This window comes from Pipistrellus hanaki (genome assembly GCF_964339955.1).
Source record: "Pipistrellus hanaki genome assembly, chromosome: 18".
NCBI classification, from domain to species: domain Eukaryota; kingdom Metazoa; phylum Chordata; class Mammalia; order Chiroptera; family Vespertilionidae; genus Pipistrellus; species Pipistrellus hanaki.
The window spans coordinates 36,286,989-36,306,215 of NC_140520.1; the positions used below are offsets into that span (position 1 = coordinate 36,286,989).

At 45.5% G+C, this 19,227-nt stretch overlaps 1 protein-coding gene across 2 annotated transcripts in view; it reads left to right on the plus strand.

Annotated features, from left to right (window-relative positions):
* The window catches only part of F5 (coagulation factor V), a 63,138-nt gene that overhangs the window by 25,825 nt on the left and 18,086 nt on the right, over positions 1 to 19,227 (plus strand). For both annotated transcript variants that reach the window (XR_014793324.1, XM_084865724.1), the window contains exons 7-16: positions 488 to 653; positions 4,541 to 4,718; positions 6,664 to 6,763; positions 7,749 to 7,960; positions 9,029 to 9,179; positions 10,148 to 10,360; positions 13,336 to 15,640; positions 16,463 to 16,637; positions 17,508 to 17,744; positions 18,575 to 18,785. Coding sequence is in view for 1 of the 2 variants with exons in the window: in XM_084865724.1 (XP_084721850.1) it covers positions 488 to 653; positions 4,541 to 4,718; positions 6,664 to 6,763; positions 7,749 to 7,960; positions 9,029 to 9,179; positions 10,148 to 10,360; positions 13,336 to 15,640; positions 16,463 to 16,637; positions 17,508 to 17,744; positions 18,575 to 18,785 (3,948 nt within the window). In the remaining variant the exon portion in view is untranslated. The remainder of the gene's footprint in view (positions 1 to 487; positions 654 to 4,540; positions 4,719 to 6,663; positions 6,764 to 7,748; positions 7,961 to 9,028; positions 9,180 to 10,147; positions 10,361 to 13,335; positions 15,641 to 16,462; positions 16,638 to 17,507; positions 17,745 to 18,574; positions 18,786 to 19,227) is intronic.

The window sequence follows — 19,227 nt, forward strand, 5'->3', positions numbered from 1 at the left end:
CTGACCAGGAATCCACCCTTTCAGTGCACAGGACAGTGCCCAACCAACTCGGGTACTGTGGTATTTTTTTGCACTGAGCAGTCAAAATTATATTTGAACTGATGAAATTGTCACCCAAGTGATCATAAAACAACAAAGCTAACATTATCGAGGTTAATTGCTTTTGTATTAACTTATTTAATTTTTAGCAATTTTATACAGTATTACTGTATTCTTTTGATTTTACAAATAAAGGGGCAGATGACAGGAAAAAGGAGAAATCAACAAGACCTAAGCCATAGGGTCTCAGGGTCTGGAAGCCACAGATGTTCTGCTCTGGAAGAAGCAAAGACCATCTTCCCCAGATTCCCCCCCGCCCCAGCCCTTCCCATCTCTCCCTTGCTTTCACCAGTGTCAGTTCACCCTTCCGCTGTTGAAAAGTTACACAGTTTGCTCAGCCTTAGTTCCTTCTCCCCAATTCTTTCACTGTCTCTGTGTACTAACTCAGCTGGGATGCAGGCTCACCTCAACATTGAAAACTGTGCAAAGAGGACGCGGAGTTACAAGCCGCTGACACTGGAGCAGCGGCGGCACATGAAGAGGTGGGAATACTTCATCGCTGCCGAGGAAGTCATCTGGGACTACGCACCCTTCATTCCGCTGAACATGAACAAGTGAGTTTGGGGGTTCTGACCACTGAGCAAAGGCTCAGGCATGTTCCACAGGGTCCTGGGTGCGTGAGTGAGGTGTCAGGAGTTGACAGCTCTCAGGGGATTACATGTTTTGGGTTCCATTCAGGTCTTGTTCAAAATCTACCTGGAATTACCCCAAACTCACCAAAGAGGAAATAATAATAATAATCCTATATAATAAAGAGGTAATATGCAAACTGGCCTTCACTCCAACACACAAGATGGCTGTCCCCATGTGGACACAAGATGTTTACCACAGATGGCCAGCAGGGGAGGGCAGTTGGGGGAGATTAGGTCTTCAGGGGAGGGCAGTTGGGGTGATCAGGCTGGCAGAGGAGGGCAGTTGGGGGGGACCAGGCCTGCAGGTGAGGACAGTTGGGGGAGACCCAGGCATGCAGGGAAGGGTAGTGGGGGGAGGGGGACCAGGCCTACAGGGGAGAACAGTTAGGAACAATCAGGCTGGCAAGGGAGTGGTTAGAAGGTGATCAGGCTGGCAGGCAGAAGTGGTTAGGGGCAATCAAGAAGGCAGGCAGGAGAGCAATTGGGAGCCAGCAGCCCTGGATTGTGAGAGGGATGTCCAACTGCTCGTTTAGGCCAGATACCACTGGGATTGGCCTTAAATGGGCAGTCGGACATCCCTCATGGGGTCCCAGATTGGAGAGGGTGCAGGCTGGCCTGATGAACACCCCTCCTTCCCATGCATAAATTTTGTGCACCAGGCCTCTAATAATAATAATAATAATAATAATAATAATAATAATAATAGCAGCTACCACTTGTTGGATGTTTGCTATTGCCAAGCACTGTGTTAAATCCTTCCTAAGAGCTTCACTTTATCTCTAGAAGTGAGAGACAGCTTATTTATTAAGTAGAGTAGGAAATAGGTCAGGGATATTAATAAATCTGGAAATTCAAAATAGCTCTGAAACATCTGAAAAAAGTACTCAGGCTCACTCACAGTGAGGGAAATGCAAATTAAACTTCTCGGAAATACTGTTTTCCATCCAGCAGACTCACAGTGGAGGTGATGTAACCTCTTGGCAAGGCTGTGAGAAGCAGGCACTGCCATTTTGCTGGTGGAAGAGTAAACTGGAAGAGCTATCTAGAGGATAATCTGGCATTTGTGTCATAATTATAAATGCCTATACCCTTTGGCCCAGCAATCTCACCCTGAGAATTTACTATTGAGATATACCATTCTCAGGGAAAATGTTGTACATACAGGATAGTCATTGCTACCCTGTTAGTAGTAGCAAAAGATTGGAAACAACCCTAACTGTCCATTAATAGGAAATTGGTTTAATAAATTATGGGATATCCAGACATGGAATACCATGATCTGTTTTAAAAGGATGCAAACATGCTTTATGCACTAATATAAGAAGTTCTCCATTGTTAAACTAAAAAGTCAGGGGAGCAAGATGGTAGAATAGGGGAGCCCTTACCCCTCTCCCCGACAGCAACAATAGTTGCCAGCCATCCACAAACAAAAGTGCCTTTGTGAGAGCTTTGCAAACCAGGTAGAAACACAAAATCACAAGGAAAGCCAGGACCTCGGAGGGCTGTTTTGACAAGGCCAGTCATGCTCAGGTGGTAGTTTTGCTCATTGTAGGCCAGGTTACAAGCCTAGAAGCAGCCTCGTCCTCTTACGGACTCAGCTACAGATCCTGCTACATTGTTTGACAAGCGACCCCTGTCCATGAGCCTGGAGGCTGGCCTGCCGGCCTTGGTCCCAGTGCAGATCTTTAAGTGGTCCTACAACCCAACTCCAGCCCTCCCAGCTGCAGTCCAGAAGCAGTCCTGCCCATCAGGGACCTATCCAGGAACATGATGGGAGCCCTCCCAAGGACCAGATGGGAGCCATAACCATCTACACACCTGGTAACAGGCCTACCATTTGCAAACTCCACTGAGGACCCTAAAATGGACTATTATTCCAGCACCAACTCTACTGACTAAGGTCCTGGAGGCAGTCCCATCTTCCACGGACCAGACAGAACCCATACCCATCTGAGCTCTTGGTAAAGGCTTGCCCGCCAGCAGCCATGTGACCTGATCCAACCTCACTTGGCTGTCATCCCAAAAGCGATCCCATCAGTGGGACACTTGTCCGGAGGAGTTCTTTGCCTGCCAAACTCAGTATGTAAAGGCTGGAAGACGGTGTCTGTTTCTTCAAATGCACAGACACCAGCTCAAGGCGACACAAGCCACAAAGAATCGGGCAAATATGACACCACTAAAGGAAACTAATACAGTGTCAGGAACCAACCTCAAAGAGTTGGAGATCTATGAAGTGCCTGACAAATAAATAATGTACAATACTCGTCTTAAAAAACCTCATTGCAGTGCAAGAGAACACAGTCAGGCAACTAACCAAATTCAGGAAAACAACACATGAACAGAATGAGAAGTCTAATAAACAATAAGAATAACCAAACAGAAAACTTGGAACTGAAGAATACAATAACAGAACTGAAAAAAAATCAATAGAGGGCTTTAATGCCAGATTCAATCATGCAGAAGAAAGATTCAGCAAACTTAGGGACAGGTAATTTGGAATTACCCACTTATAGGAACAAGGAGAAAAATGAATGAAAAAGAATGAGGAAAACTTATAGGAATTATGGAATGGCATCAAAAGAACTAACGTGCACTGTAAGAGTCTGAAGGAAAAGAAGAGAAAGGGACAGAAAGCTTCTTTAAACATAATGGTTGAAAACTTCCCAAATCTTGGAAGGGATGTGCATAAAGATTTCCTGGAATTGTACACAATAATATAAGTGAATACTTAGAAAATGCAGAGAGGTAGAGAGGTGGGGTTGAGAGGATATAGTATGTGAGTGAGAGTTCTCACTAATCAAAATCATTTGAATGTATTTGCTATTAAAAACATCAAAAAAGGAATTGATCAAGATTATATAATAATTGACAGAACTAAGACAGGGACCTGGGTCTCTCTGGCAACAGTCAGTGCTGTTTATTATGCAAAATAAATGGATGAAATGGATAAATTCTCTCACGGAGCTTCTGCTTTTACCAAGGTATTTTAAGGTAATAAAGAGGACCAAGGAGTGAAGTGGTTCTTATTGCTGCTTCCTAATCATTTATCAAAGAACTGCAGAAGCTGGGTTATGGTGGTGGCTTCTCAGTTGGTACCTAGACTGAGTGGGTGGTAAACAGGATAGACCAGCAGCACAGAGCATGTCTAACAAAGATAGTAAAAATTGCCCTAACTGGTTTGGCTCAGTGGATATGATCATTGGTCTTTGGACTTAAGGGTCCCACGTTTGATTCCGGTCAAGGGCATGTACCTTGGTGGTGGGCACATCCCCAGTTGGGGGTGTGCAGGACACAGCTGATCGATGTTTCTCTCTCATCGATGTTTCTAACTCTCTATCCCTCTCCCTTCCTCTCTGTTAAAAAAAAATCAATAAAATATATATTTTTTAAAAAGATAGTAAAAACTTCCTGGAGTGAGGAAGTACTTTTAGAAATTGATAAATACCAGGAAAGCCAACCAGGGTATCATAAATGAAGTGATAGGAAAGACTTGAGAAAAAAATCCCATTTTTTCATCCAGATAGACCTTTCCTCAAAGACATCTAAGGTCTGCTCTAGTAACCAAAGGGATAGGAAGATTTAAAAAGCTGCTTTTAACCATGATTATGACTTTATCATGGACCAGAGGATTCCAGTTTTCCAACTATCAATAGATGAAAGATATCAAGACTTTGCAAATCATATTAGGAGTTGGTTTTGTTTTTTTAGCTAATCCAAGAGCAGAACTTCTAAACACAGGATTTCCCCATCCTACTGGGGTCTCTACTTGAGAAAATGATTAATTTTTTAATATTTTATTTCACTTTAAGACAATACAGATCTATGCACTTGGATAATTTCTCCAACCAAATTGGAAAACATTATAAGAAGGTTGTGTACAAACAGTACCAAGATGAGACCTTCACCAAACGCCTGGAGGAGTCCAGAAACAATGAAGATGGGATCTTGGGCCCTATTATCAGAGCCCAGGTCAGAGACACGCTCAAAGTGAGTAACAGACACGTAGGCCCATGTGAAAGAAGTTAAGTAACAAAAGACATTATAAGTACTGGCTGTTTTTTTTTTTAAAGGTGTCCATGTAATTTTAAATTCAAATACAATTTTTATTTTTTTATTTAGTATTTGCATTTATTTATAGCTTACCCCATAATACAAAGAATCTGAGCTAGTTTATCAAATTATAAAAGAACAAAATAGTCAATGTAATTGGGGTGAATAATATTGGGTACAAAGAAAAGAAAACCAAGGATAAGGTAAGTATAATGAAATACCTACCATACGGTCTTATAAGGTTGTTTGCAATTTTTTCCTGAGCTTTCTAGTAGCCAAAGTAAAAAAGGAAATCTGTTAGGGCCAGAATCGCAGTAGTCATAAAAGAAGCACAGCGACCAGAGAAGAATTTCTCCCACAGATCCTTGAAAAGAGGGTGCTATCTGATGCAATGGATAGATTCCTTGATAAAAATCCCTACAATTTTTACAATAAATAAAAATATTGTAGCTCTAGCTGGTTTTGCTCAGTGGATAGAGCATCGGCCTGCGGACTGAAGGGTCCCAGGTTCGATTCCAGTCAAGGGCATGCACCTTGGTTGTGGGCACATCCCCAGTAGGTGGTGTGCAGGAGGCAGCTGATCGGTGTTTCTCTCTCATCAATGTTTCTAACTTTCTATCCCTCTCCCTTCCTGACTGTAAAAATCAATAAAATATATATTTTTTAAAAATATTGTAGAGCCTTATAAAAGTGTTTCTCATTATAGCTAAGAATATCACAGTAAATACCATTGAGAAAAAATTCTTCACTGTGGTCTTGGTATAAATTCTCTGAAGTCTGATCTCTGATAAAGACACACTAAAAAACTTATATTTTATCATGAGACTGAGTGTTGTTCAGAGAGTTTTCCTTTAATACTATGACACATCATCAAGCTTTTTAAAAAAATATATATTTTTTTATTGATTTTGGAGATGAAGGAGGAGAGAGAGGTAGAAACGTCAATGATGAGAGAGAATCATTGATCGGCTGCCCATATTGGGGATCGAGCCCATAACCCAGGCATGTATGTACCCTGACCGGAACTGAACCATGACCTCCTGGTTCAGAGGTCGATGCTTAACCACTGAGCCATGCTGGCCAGGTTCATCAAGCTTTTTATAAACACGGGAAGCAGAGAATTGAAGGTTGCAATCTTTGGCAAGATTCTAGAATGCAGATTATTTACAGATGGAGGATGACCTAAATGCTTTGGCAATCAACCAAATATATAATCAAGGTTCTCTTTTGAAGATTAAGGTGCCTAACCAGGACCCCTGTGTGGATAATGCTCCTAAAATGATGCCCAGTGCTTACCAAGACCATACTTCACTGCTGCATGGGTGGAGCTAGGAGGGCATCTGCAGAAAAGGCCAATTCTGTTCATTTGAAAATAACCAAAGGACCAGAAGCAGCCTCTCTTTGTTGCTCTTTCCCTTCCCCCATCTCTGATCCCTCTGAGGTGCTCTTAGGGAGTATGAATACACCTCGTTGGAAATTGAGGATCCGGCTCTTAGCCATGCCCTTAAGACACAGCTTCAAGGACGGGGTTCTGGGAAACCTGGCCAGCTGGAGAAGGAGGTCATGGTGTAGATAAGAGGAGGAGCAGAAAATGGAAACAGATGGGGTCTGAGCTGAAAGGAGACGGGAAGGATATGGGGACCAGCTCAGAGGGGGTGGTGTACTGTGAGGAAATGTCACTTCTAAGGTCAGACCACCATGTGAAGTGAAACTCTCTCAAATGCTTCTGTCGGGCAATGGAGAGATTTCTGCTCAGGTAAACAGAACAAGATTGCATGCATGCACACACCATCCAACAAGTGAGCATGCAAAGTTAACATCCTCTATTAATGCACATGATCAGCCTTAAGTCCCAAATAATGAATCTGAGTTAACTTTGTAGATCACCTTCAAAAATATGGCCAGCCGCCCCTACAGCATTTACCCTCATGGCGTGACCTTCTCTCCTTTTGAAGATGAAGCCAACTCTTCCTCCTCCTCAGGTTTGACTCTTTCACTTCTCCTGAATGCAACTATTGACCTCCGAGAAGCTACCATCTTTTTCTACTGTCCCTCTTGATCAGTAGTAAACCTTGTGCAGTCAGGTAGTATCCACACATGGGCAGGGATCCTAAAAGCCATGGGAAACCCTGCTCATCTCAGGGGTTACTTACCCTACAGCAAGCATGTCAAACTCGAGGCTCATGGGCTACATTTGGCCCACAACAAAAATTTTTGTAGCCCAGCCAATATAACGTATGTAAGAAACATTTTAATAAAAATTTCATAACTTAATTTTTACAATATCCTGTTATACATAATTATTAATAATGAACTATAACGTTCGCTAATGACTGATTACGATAATCGTGTTGCGTTCATTTCCCTTACTCACCTTATGCACAAACGCACCATTTCTCTCCATTAATACCAGCAGCAAATATTTTAGCAGCTGATGGCCACGTCATTAGTCTTGTACTAACTTGGTGTGCGCAACAGGAAATATTTCACTTTTGGAGAACAAGAAAAACAGGTTTATTTGTGTTACACTTATTAATTTGTGCCATTATTCCGTGTCTGGTAAGTTAATGTCCAAGAAAAATATTAATTTTTATTAAAATGTTCTATTATTTTATGTTGACGATGACTCATTTATTTCAGCCCTTTGTATTCAGCATGTCTCTATTGAAATAAACCTGCGTTTCTATGACAATTGAAGCTTTTGTTTTTTGCGGCCACATACACTTACACCTTGTTTATTTAGCCCATGTTAGCCTTTGAGTTTGACATGCTTGCCCTACAGTGTCCTTTATTAGTGCCACAGCGGCCTCTAGGGGAGCAATCTAGGGTTCTATTAAGTGGATCTTAATATAAAAAGAATATTCCTTTCCCAATACTAATTGCTTGCAATGAAAGCTCCATTGTATCATTCATTCTCATAAAAATAATTTTGAAAATGAAAATCATTCTGACTATATTTTCTTTCAGGCAGTAACACTATGATCAGAGCAGTTCAACCAGGGGAAACCTACACTTACAAATGGAATATTCTGGAGTCTGATGAGCCCACAGACAACGACGCCCAGTGCTTAACAAGACCGTACTACAGTAATGTGGACGTCACAAGGGACATTGCCTCGGGGCTCATAGGGCTACTTCTGGTTTGTAAGAGCAGATCCCTGGACACGCGAGGCATACAGGTATTTTGTCCTTGGCATACCCACTCAGAAATTCCAGGAATGTCTTCCGGCTGGAACAGACTAGGTCTCCTTGCTAAGTAGCGGACCTTTTCTGGAACAGAAAACATTACATTAAGTAGTCCCCTGGAGTGTGCCTGTGAGGGCATGTACTCCTTTGGGAACTTTTTGTCTTGTCCATTGTCACCCAGACTCTCACTGCAGAAGGCGAGGTTATGGTGTGAAGCCAAGCTTTGTTCTAATTTCAAAGTCCAGGTCTGTTGTTATTGTCTGCATGCAAGTCTCTCAGCCTCTCTTAGTTTCTTCCTTGTATGAGATTGGTAATACCTACCCTAAGAATTACAGGTTGTTTGGGGACTCAGGGAGGTAGCACCTGGCAGGAGTGTAAGGCTCTGTACTGATCCTTGTTGTCTGTAGAGTAGAGATCTGCACGAGAAAGAGAGATGATAGATACGCGGGAGACATGGCTTTTGGGGAGACTGCACCTTGACAAGGGTCCATCTCTAGCGAGGCTGAACTAGACCAAGACCTGGATCTTCTGACCCGATCTTCACTGTAGAAGAGTCTCATGTTACTAAGCTCCATTAAATTCACAGGCAATTAGGCTAAGCTATAATTTTTTTAGAAAGGTCTCATCCAAGGCATACAAAATAAATATATGCTAGGAAAATCAGAAACGAACATTGGGAAGACCCTAATTTATTGAACCTGGAAAGGAAGCACGTAGGGATAAGTATGAAGCTTTCCTACTGCAGCCTCCTGCTTTATTCCTTGCAATGGTTCGGAGCACACCCGTCAGTCCATTAGTCCGGTAGAAAGGTGTTCCATCACAGAGATAAGCAGAATGACAGTCGCCATGACAAATGGGATTTTTCTGTTAGGATATTTTAGTCTCTGAATTTCCTGATCTGCTTTTGCGCAATACCTTTGGCTCTCACGAGGGCTTTGCACACAGGGGGCTCTTACCAAGGCCTGAATGCGTGGCTTCCGTGGCCCCAAGGACCGCGCCCTGGGGTGTCTGAGCTGTGGGTTTCGGGCGGGGATGTTAGAATGCAGCTCTTTTCCCCGCAGAGAGTTGCAGACATCGAGCAGCAGGCCGTGTTCGCTGTGTTCGATGAGAACAAGAGCTGGTACATTGAGGACAACATCTACAAGTTCTGTGAGAATCCTGAGGAGGTGAACCGTGACGACCCTAAGTTTTACGAGTCAAACATCATGAGCAGTGAGTAGAGCACGCTCTCTTCTCTGTCCATCACCTTCTCACTCGTGTGGTCGAAGTGTGGCGGAGCCTAGAGGCAGATGTGGATGAGAACCAACTCTCATCTCAGCTTCACCTTCATCCGGGGATTTGATGATGAAATTACATAAAGAGAGATTCATGGAAAACTTTTAAAAAATATATATTTTATTGATTTTTTTTACAGAGAGGAAGAGAGGGGGACAGAGAGTTAGAAACATCGATGAGAGAGAAACATCGACCAGCTGCCTCCTGCACACCCGCCACTGGGGATGTGTCCGCAACCAAAGCACATGCCCTTGATCGGAATCAAACCTGGGACCTTTCAGTCCGTAGGCCAACACTCTATCCACTGAGCCAAAATGGAAACCTTTTTACAGCGAGAGGTCAAAAGCTTGTTATCCTTACATGTCTTCTTGGTCTCCTGCTCCGTGTGTGTGTGTGTGTGTGTGTGTGTGTGTGTGTTTGTGTGTGTGCTCTGGGCAGAGAAGAACAGGTGAGGGATGGGAGTGGTAAAGGAAAGGGCTGCACACCTTGGCCTGTGGTGTCTGGGTTGCAAAACAGACATTGTGGGTGCAAGGTGATACTCTATGGCCAGGGCAGAAACAACATAAGTAACTCAAAACAGATTTTCAAATCACACTGAAATGGTTAGTGTGTATGGGTAGCCGGGAGTTTTGCAGTCTTTCTGTGGGAGGGGTGTGACGTGTGCAGTAAGACACTCAGAATAGTAGGTATTCCCTGAGCCATGTGCTGCAGTTTTAAGTTCAGAGCCACTGCTGTGGGGAGTCTGGGTGTGACCTTGTTGTCACATGTTACACCTGGCAGAGCTGGTCTCAGGTAGTCACTGCTTTGATGCAACCAAATGAACGTTGGGACGTGTGTTGTAGGTATCATACACGTGCCCGCTGGCTGGCATGGGCCTGGCATTCTAACTGGTTCGACTCTTTCAGCCATCAACGGCTTCGTGCCCGACAGCATCTCCACGCTCGGGTTCTGCTTTGATGACACCATCCAGTGGCACTTCTGCAGCATGGGCGCCCAGGATGACTTTCTGACCATCCACTTCACTGGGCACTCCTTCATCTACGGGAAGAAGCACGAGGACACCTTGACGCTCTTTCCCATGCACGGGGAATCGGTGACCGTCACGATGGACAACGTGGGTAAGAGCCTGGCGTGGACGGGGACTCCTGGACCCTAGGTCTGCCGCAGCGCTCCAGGCTCAGGTCCGGGCTCAGCTCTCAGATCCCTTACTGGCTTCCCTTCTGATACTTATCATGACTTCAGTTTGGGGAATGGATGGCCTCAGTGGGCCCAGCCCCTTAATGTGGGTTCCGTTCATCTTTTTCTGTCAGTGAGAAGTAAAGGCACACATCCGCAGAAGATACCGCATGACTTTGAGGAGGAAGTGTGAACATTCTGTCTCAAAAAGACACTTCTTTTATCAAAATGGCCTTTCCAGTTTTATAAGACAGCCATGTGTGCCAGGGTTAGTGACCATCAGGTATAGTGCCTAGGCCTCAGACACGGTACAGCATCCTGGAAAGCACGTGAGCTTTGGAGTTCATCAGCCCTGAGTTCAAATCCTGCCTGGCCACACAACACTGGTATAGCCGTGGGCAGCTGACCTGACCTCACTGATGCTCAGTTTATTCATCTGAAAAAACAAAACACACCCACACAGATCAACAGCAGCTAACAGAGTTGCTTTGGTCATCTATATAAATAAAAGCCTAGGTGGCCCTCACACCACGCCCTCACATCATCACAATATGGCTGCCACAAGATGGCTGCCACAAGATGGCCGGCAGGGAAAGGTAGTTGGGGGCAACAACAGGGGAGGGTAGTTGGGAGCAACCAGGATGGTAGGGGAGGGCAGTTGGGGTGAACAGGCCTGCAGAAGAGGGCAGTTGGGGGTGATCAGGCCAGCAGGGGAGCAGTTAGGCATCAATCAGGCCGACAGGGGAGCTCTTAGCGGGTGATCAGACTGGAAGGCAGAAGTGGTTAGGGGCAATCAGGCAGGCAGTCAGGTGAGTGGTTAGGATCCGGCAGTCCCAGATTGTGAGAGGGATGTTCGAATGCTGGTTTAGTCCTGATCCCCATGGGCCGGGCCTAAACCAGCAGTTGGACATCCCCTGAGGAGTCCCAGATTGGAGAGGGTGCAGGCTGGGCTGAGGGACAGCCTCTCCCACATGCATGAATTTTGTGTACCGGGCCTCTAGTTAATTATAATATGTGCCGCCAAGTGTCCAGCACTCAGTAGATGCTCAGCAAGTGGAAACTGTTGGACACTTCCCAGGAAAGCTTCAGTGTGCCGGCAAATCACACCATTTCAAAGAGATTCAAAATTTCCCTGGACCCACGTGAATTATTGGTCAGCTGGAAATACCTAAATTTCTCTTATTTCTGGGGTAGATATCATCATCCTCCCCCAACTACAGTTCTCAAACAAGAGGTGCAGCTAACAAGATGGATATGATTAAAATTCATTTTATTCTCAATTCATCCATTTTAAAATATATTCTGAAATAGCGACTCTCAAACTATCTGTGCTATGATGATTATTTTCTCCCTGCTCTCCGCTGACCAATACCTTTGGTCCATACTCTGTTAAACAAGGTAAGTGCATGGATCACATGCTTGGGTGTCACAGCAATGTCAAATTGCTCATAATTGTCCTAAGTGCCTGACTCTCATTTTCCTGCTTGTGGCTCTGTGGACCCATAACCAACAGTTCACAGGGCAGCAGAGGTCCACAGGCCACACTTGAGTATCCCTGGTCAAAGTTTGTTGAAAATTATCTGCCACAATAAATGCTAGGGATATTACTAGTTGTACTGGTTAATAATGCGGATTTTTTTCAATAGATGGAGTTACACATATGTAGATATATATGTGATATGATAGGTATGCTATTTTATTGTATTGATAGCAAGCTTCAAAACTTCATATGTCAAATTTTCTGAAAGTGTTAACATCATAGATAGTTTTACACTTAAAAATGTTGAATTTTGTGCCAAAAAAAAGAGCATTTGTGGAAGTTTTAATTCATTATTTTGAAGAAAAGTGCTGCTGAGAGTTACCATATACTTTGGGAAGCTTATGGTGAACATGCTCCATCTCAAGATACTTGTGAACCCTGGTTTGAATGCTTTAAAAGTGATGATTTTGATGTGAAAGACAAAGAAAGTCCAGATCAACCGAAAAAGTTTGAAGACCAACAATTACAAGCATTGTTGGATGAAGATATGTGTCAAACTAAAAAATAACTTGCAGAAAGATTAAACGTTGTCAGCAAAACAATTTCCAATCATTTACAAACAACGGGAAAGATTTTAAAGGAAGAAAGATGGGTGCCACGTCAAGAGAACAAAAGACAAATGGAAAAACGAAAAGTCATCAGTAAAATGTTGCTTCAATGGCATGAAAGAAATTCTTTTTTTGCATCAAATTGTGATTGGCGATGAAAAGTGGACTTATTCTGAGAATCCCAAATGCACAAAATCTTGGGTTGATCCAGGTCAACTGTCAACATCGACTGCAAGGCCAAATCGCGTCTGGTGGGATCGGGAAGGTGTGCTGTATTATGAGCTTCTAAAACCAGATGAAACCATTAATACTGATTGTTACCGACAACACATACCAATTTAAACCATGCTTTGATCATGAAATGACCAGAATGGTCCAGAAGACACGGCAAAGTAATTTTGCTTCATGATGACAGCATCACACACTTCAAAACCAGTTAAAGGCACATTAAAAGATCCTGCCTGGGAAGTATTAACCCACCCACCATATTCACCAGGCCTTGCTCCTTCAGATTACCACTGTTCTGATTGATGGCACATGCACTTTCTGAGCAGCACTTCAAAACGAACAAAGAAGTAGAAAATTGGGTTTCTGAATGGTTTGCCTCAAAACAGTAAAAGTTCTATTGGAATGGGACCCACAAATTACCTGAAAGATGGGGGAAATGTGTAGCTAGCGATGGGCATTACTTTGAATAAAGCACTTTTGCTGTTTCTCTTGAAATTATCGAGTTTTCTTTGATTACAAAATCCACTGTAATTAACAGATACACCTAGTATATGTTTTTCTGGACTTAAAGCTCTCTATTCTGTCTGCCTTGCTTCTCTAGGAACTTGGATGTTAACTACCATGAATTCTAATCCAAGGAGCAGAAACCTAAGGCTGAGATTCAGGGATGTTAAGTGTCATCAGAATGATGAAGATGAATATGAAATATATGAACCTCAACCATCTACATCCATGGATACACGGAAAATGCGAGAGTTTCCGGAAAACCAAGGTGAAGGAGATTCTGCTGACTATGACTACCAGGATCAACTGGCTTTATTATTCGGAATTAGGTCATTCAGAAATTCATCACGGAATCAGGAGGAAGATGAGTTCAATCTTACTGCCATAGCCCTGGAGAACAGCTCTGAATTAATTCCTCCAAGTACTGATTCAGCTGCTGATTCAAATTCTTCTTTCCCAAGCAACATTAGCAGACTCACGGACAATAAATTTGCAGAACCTAACAAAACCCTTCCTCATTCTGAAACCACCTCAGCTGGTCCCCAGGTGGGGCCCGGCTTAGAAAAGAACTCAGCTCTCAGCCCTTCTGCAGCAGAGCATTCCAGCTCTTATTCTGAAGATTCTGAGGAGGACCCTCTACAGCCAGAGATCACAGGGACAAGCCTCCGACCTCGTGGTGCAGAAGGATTCAGAAGGATTCAAGGGCAGGCTCTACGCAAAAGATTCGAGGCAAGGCACAGGTTCTCCCAGATGAAATTTCTAGGACATAAAACCAGGGGACATTTAAGCCAAGGCAACTCTTCTTCCATCATGGGGCCCTGGAAGGACCTTCCCAGTGATCTGTTACTCTTAAAACACAGGACTCTAGCTATGGTTTTGAATCAGAGATGGCACATGGTTTCTGAAAGAGGTAGCTATGAAATAGTCCCGGAGGCTGCTGGAGACATGGCGGTGAATAAGCGATGGGACAGCCCCCAGAATGCCTCCAAGACGTGGGGAGAACGAGTCCCTCTAGCCCACAGGCATGGAAAGCAAGGTGGCCACCCAAAGTTTTCTGGCGTGAAGCATAAATTTCTACAGACAAGACCTGGAAGAACCAGCAGCATGAGAAACAGCACGTTTCTCATTCGGACACGGAAAAGGAAGCCTGTGTACCACGCTCCTCTCCCTCCACAGAACTTCCCCAGAGGAGAGGAAAACCTCACCCTTTCGGACGTCCTTCCCAAGGCCAACGAGACGTCTCTTCCCACAGACCTCGCTCAGACATTCCCCCTTGGGAACCTCAGCCTGGCAGCCTCCCTTCCTGACCGTAATCACAGTCTCCCAGACAGCACCGGGCAGACACGCTTCTCGCCAGACGTGTACCAGACAGTGCCCCCAGAACAGCTCTACCAAACGTTCCCGAGTCAAGACCCTGACCAAACGCAGTTCCCTACGGGCCCCAGTCACGCAGCTTCTCCAGAGCCTGGCCAGATGCCTGACTACGGTGGAGGAACCCCGTCCTTCCCTGCCGACACTGGACAAGTGTCCCCTTCCTCAGAACGTGAAGTCTGGCAGACAACTGTCCCTCCAGAACTTAGTCAGATGACCCTTCCCCCTGACCTCGGCCAGACGACCCTTCCCCCTGACCTCGGCCAGACGACCCTTCCCCCTGACCTCGGCCAGACGACCCTTCCCCCTGACCTCGGCCAGACGACCCTTCCCCCTGACCTCGGCCAGATGACCCTTCCCCCTGACCTCGGCCAGACGACTCTTCCCCCTGACCTCGGCCAGATGACCCTTCCTTCTGACCTTGGAGAGACGACCTTTCTCCCTGACCTTGGCCAGATGACCTTTCCCCCTGACCTTGACCAGATGACCCTTTCCCCTGACCTGGGCCAGGAGACTCTCTCTCCAGACTTCAGCCATGCAACTCCCTCTCCAGACTTCACTCAGACAGGCCTTCCTCTTGATCTCAGGCAGACATCACCTCCTCCAGACCTTGCTCAAACAGCCTACACTTCCGAATCCAGTCCATCCCCGCTTCTTCCAGAATTTGATGATACTTTCCCTTATTCAGACTTTGGTCAGATGCCATCTCCACAGCCATCTCCTCCCCTCTATAACACCTCTATCACAAGCGAACTGGATCCAGAAGTTGTGTTTGGCTTCAGTGGAGAAAATGGAGAGCTCATTGAGATCATTCCGAGGAAGAAACAAGGGAGCAGTGAAGAAGACGCTCCAAAAATGAACCATGTGTCCTACGATGACCCTTACCAAACCGACATTAGGACCGACATCACCTCCTCCAGAAACCCGGACCGCATTGCAGCATCGTACCTACGGAGCAGCAACGGAAACAGGAAGTATTACTACATTGCTGCGGAAGAAATATCCTGGGATTACGCAAAATACGCAGAAAGGTTTGGCCAGTGTTTTCATCTCTTCTGGTTTTTCCACTACTGCCAGAAACGTAATTTCAGCAGTCCCAGGAGATAATTCTGGGCAAACTAGCTAAGCATATATGTGTTCCTCCACTGCAGCCTGGTGCCAGGTAATCTGTGAGGCACTGGCATTAAAACCGTGAGCTAACTAGGCACAATCCCTACCTCATGGGGCTTCTCCTCTAGAGACAGGCCAGGTACTAATAATAGATAATCGCACAGATAATCTACTGTGATACATACTTTACTGTATAGACTACAGAAATGCTGAAACCCTATAGGGTTTTACTATATGCACGATAATACTACTATAGAAATGGAGGAATGCTTCCAGAGATCTGACCTATGCCAAAGAAATGATATCTGAGCTGGCAGCTGGATAGCTAACTGGCTTGTGTTTTTTAGTCATTTATATTTTCCCTCATTTGCTCATCAAATGTGTTAAATATCTTCTCTATGCTAGATGTTATATCCAGAAACAGAGACCATTTCCTAAATTCTTTTTTTTGTATGCTAATTTTTTAATATATATTTTATTGATTTTTCACAGAGAGGAAGGGAGAGAGATAGTTATAATATAAATATCGAAGAGTGAGAGAAACATCGACCAGCTGCCTCTTGCACACCCCTCACTGGGATGTGCCCACAACCAATGTGCATGCCCTTGACCAGAATCGAACATGGGACCCTTGAGTCCACAGGCTGATGCTCTATCCACTGAGCCAAATCGGTTTCGGCTCTTAAATTCTTTGAATGGTCTTTCATTTGTTCTTGTAAAAAATTCTGTCTTTATCATCTCAGTGAAATGGATGATGAAGACACCAGTAAGGTTCCAGAGGACACCGTATACAAGAAAGTAGTTTTCCGAAAGTACCTGGACAGCACTTTCACCAGACGGGACCCTCGGGGAGAGTCTGAAGAGCATCTTGGCATTCTTGGCCCTGTCATTCGAGCCGAGGTGGATGACGTTATCCAAGTAAGTCGCTCCCACCAGCTCCGGAGGGCTGCAAAGGCCATGGTGGCGGGAGAGCCAAGAGTGATTTAGTTATTTTCTTTCTCTCCCCCCCCCCAAAAAAAAATATATTTTTATTGATTTTACAGAGGAAGGGAGTGGGGGGAAGAGAAACATCAATGATGAGAGAGAATCATTGATCGGCTGCCTCCAGCACACCCCCTAGTGGAGGATCGGGCACACAACCCAGGCACTGGGAATCCAGCCTTGGCATCCTGGCTCATAGGTCAATGCTCAACCACTGGGCCACACTGGCCGGTTGGGTTTACTTATTTTCCAAAATTAATAGATAATGACATTTCTTCTCAAAGACAGTTAGTTGCCAAATATTTGGCAATCCCTAAGGGAAAAACATCTTATGACTCTATTTCTCCCTCTGCTGAGCTCCTGCTTGTTCTGTAAGCACCACTCCGCTCCCCCTAGGAGCCTTCCTTTCATTACCTCCACCCTTTCTAAACACTCAGCCGCATTGCTCCTCCCAGGGACTTCTCTCCAACCCATTCACACGTGATGTACGACGCCTTTTTTCCCCAGGGTTTAACTTGAATTCACACGTGCAGCCTCTCTTCCCCAGCAGGCAAAAAGCTTGCTGGGACAAAGCCACGCCTCACGGCCTTCAGATCCAGAGCTCCTATCGGCAGCATTGCATTGTAGATAAGGGCGATAATTTTGCTTTGAGCGAGGAACAAGCATGGTTCGGCATTTCTGGGGGGAACAGCGTGGGCCCCATCTCGCAGGAGGCTAGTAAACATTAGAGGAAATCATGTACATAAGTTTGGTGGCAACTGGCGTGGTGTTAAGCTGAAGTGTGATGTGGATCATCGTTTTTTCTAGGTTCGTTTCAAAAATTTAGCATCCAGACCATATTCTCTTCACGCCCACGGGCTTTTCTATGAAAAGTCGTCGGAGGGAAAGAATTATGAAGACGAGTCTCCCAAGTGGTTCCAGGAAGACAATGCCGTCCAGCCCAACAGCAGCTACACCTACGTGTGGCAAGCCACCGCGAGGGCGGGGCCCGAGAACCCCGGCTCCGCCTGCCGGGCCTGGGCCTACTACTCAGCGGTGAACACGGTAGGCACAGCATCAGTGTTGTCAGTCCCCTAACTCATAACCCAGTCTGCCTAATGGAAGGTGAAGGTGACTTCCTGTGTTCTTTTGGATGTTTTACTTTTATTCTTTTAAATTGATTTCAGAGAGGAAGGGGGAGAGAGAGAGAGAGAGAGAGAGAGAGAGAGAGAGAGAGAGAGAGAGAGAGAGAAACATCAATGATGGGAGAGAATCACTGAGTGGCTGCCTCCTGCAGGCTCCCTAATGGGGACCAAGCCCACAACCCTGGCATGTGCCCTTGACCGGAATAAAACCTGAGATAACAACAGCACATGGCACATAGTTGGCCATATTAATTTAATAAGTGAGTTCTTTGCACTATACAGGATTGTTGTCAGAATTGTATAAGGGGCTATAGGAAAAGTATTTAATATAGTAGTAAATGCTCACTAAATACTATTTGTTATAACATCAATATTTTACCATCATTATCATGACTACAATGTCCAGGTAAATAACTAAGCAAAGTAAGGGGATCTGAGTGTCACAGAATTACATGGGTAAGATCCAGCTTTATTTACACTCTTTTACACTCTTCACAGTCAGGCCTCTAAGAAGGTTCCCTCACCCTAACCGGTTTGGCTCAATGGATAGAGCGTCGGCCTGCGGACTGAAGGGTCCCAGGTTCGATTCCAGTCAAGGGCATGTACCTTGGTTGCGGGCACATCCCCAGTAGGGGGTGTGCAAGAGGCAGCTGATCGATGTTTCTAGCTCTCTATCCCTCTCCCTTCCTCTCTGTAAAAAATCAATTTTTCCGAGAGGGTGTGCGCCCCATTCCTCCCGCTGTCTTTCAGGAACGGGACATCCACTCGGGCCTGATTGGCCCGCTCCTGATCTGCCGGCGAGGAACCCTGAGCAAGGAGAGCGGGCTGCCCGTGGACAGGAGGGAGTTCGTCCTGCTTTTCATGGTCTTCGACGAGAAGAAGAGCTGGTGCTACGACAAGAAGCCCCAGAGCTCCTGGAGACGCGGCTCCTCGGAGGGAAGAGCCTCCCACAAGTTCCACGGTATCGTCCTCGGATCTGACCCGACCCGGGAGCTCTGGGGCAGGGGCCCCTGCCTTGAGGTCTCCACAGGGTGAGGCAGGAGATGCTTCTGAGGAGCCAGGGGCGACCACGAAGCCCCGTCCCTACCCGTCCCGGAGGGCTGGAGGTCCAGCAGGTGGCACTCCCATCGAGGAAACACGGGGGTGGGGGGCCTGAAAGAGGCCGGCGCTGCTGGGACACACCAAACCCCCAGCAATGCCAGCGCGCCTCAGTTACACTCACACTGACGAGCACTGAGCACTCTTCTGCATTAAGTGCTGAACAGACTGTTTCCTGACTTTAGAGGGAAATTATGTCTACAGGAGAAGCACCCACGTGTGCTTTCTAAAGCATCAGCTTCGGGACTCAGCAGCCACCGCGGCACAAACACGCGTGGATGAAACAGGCAGCCAAATGCTCCCGC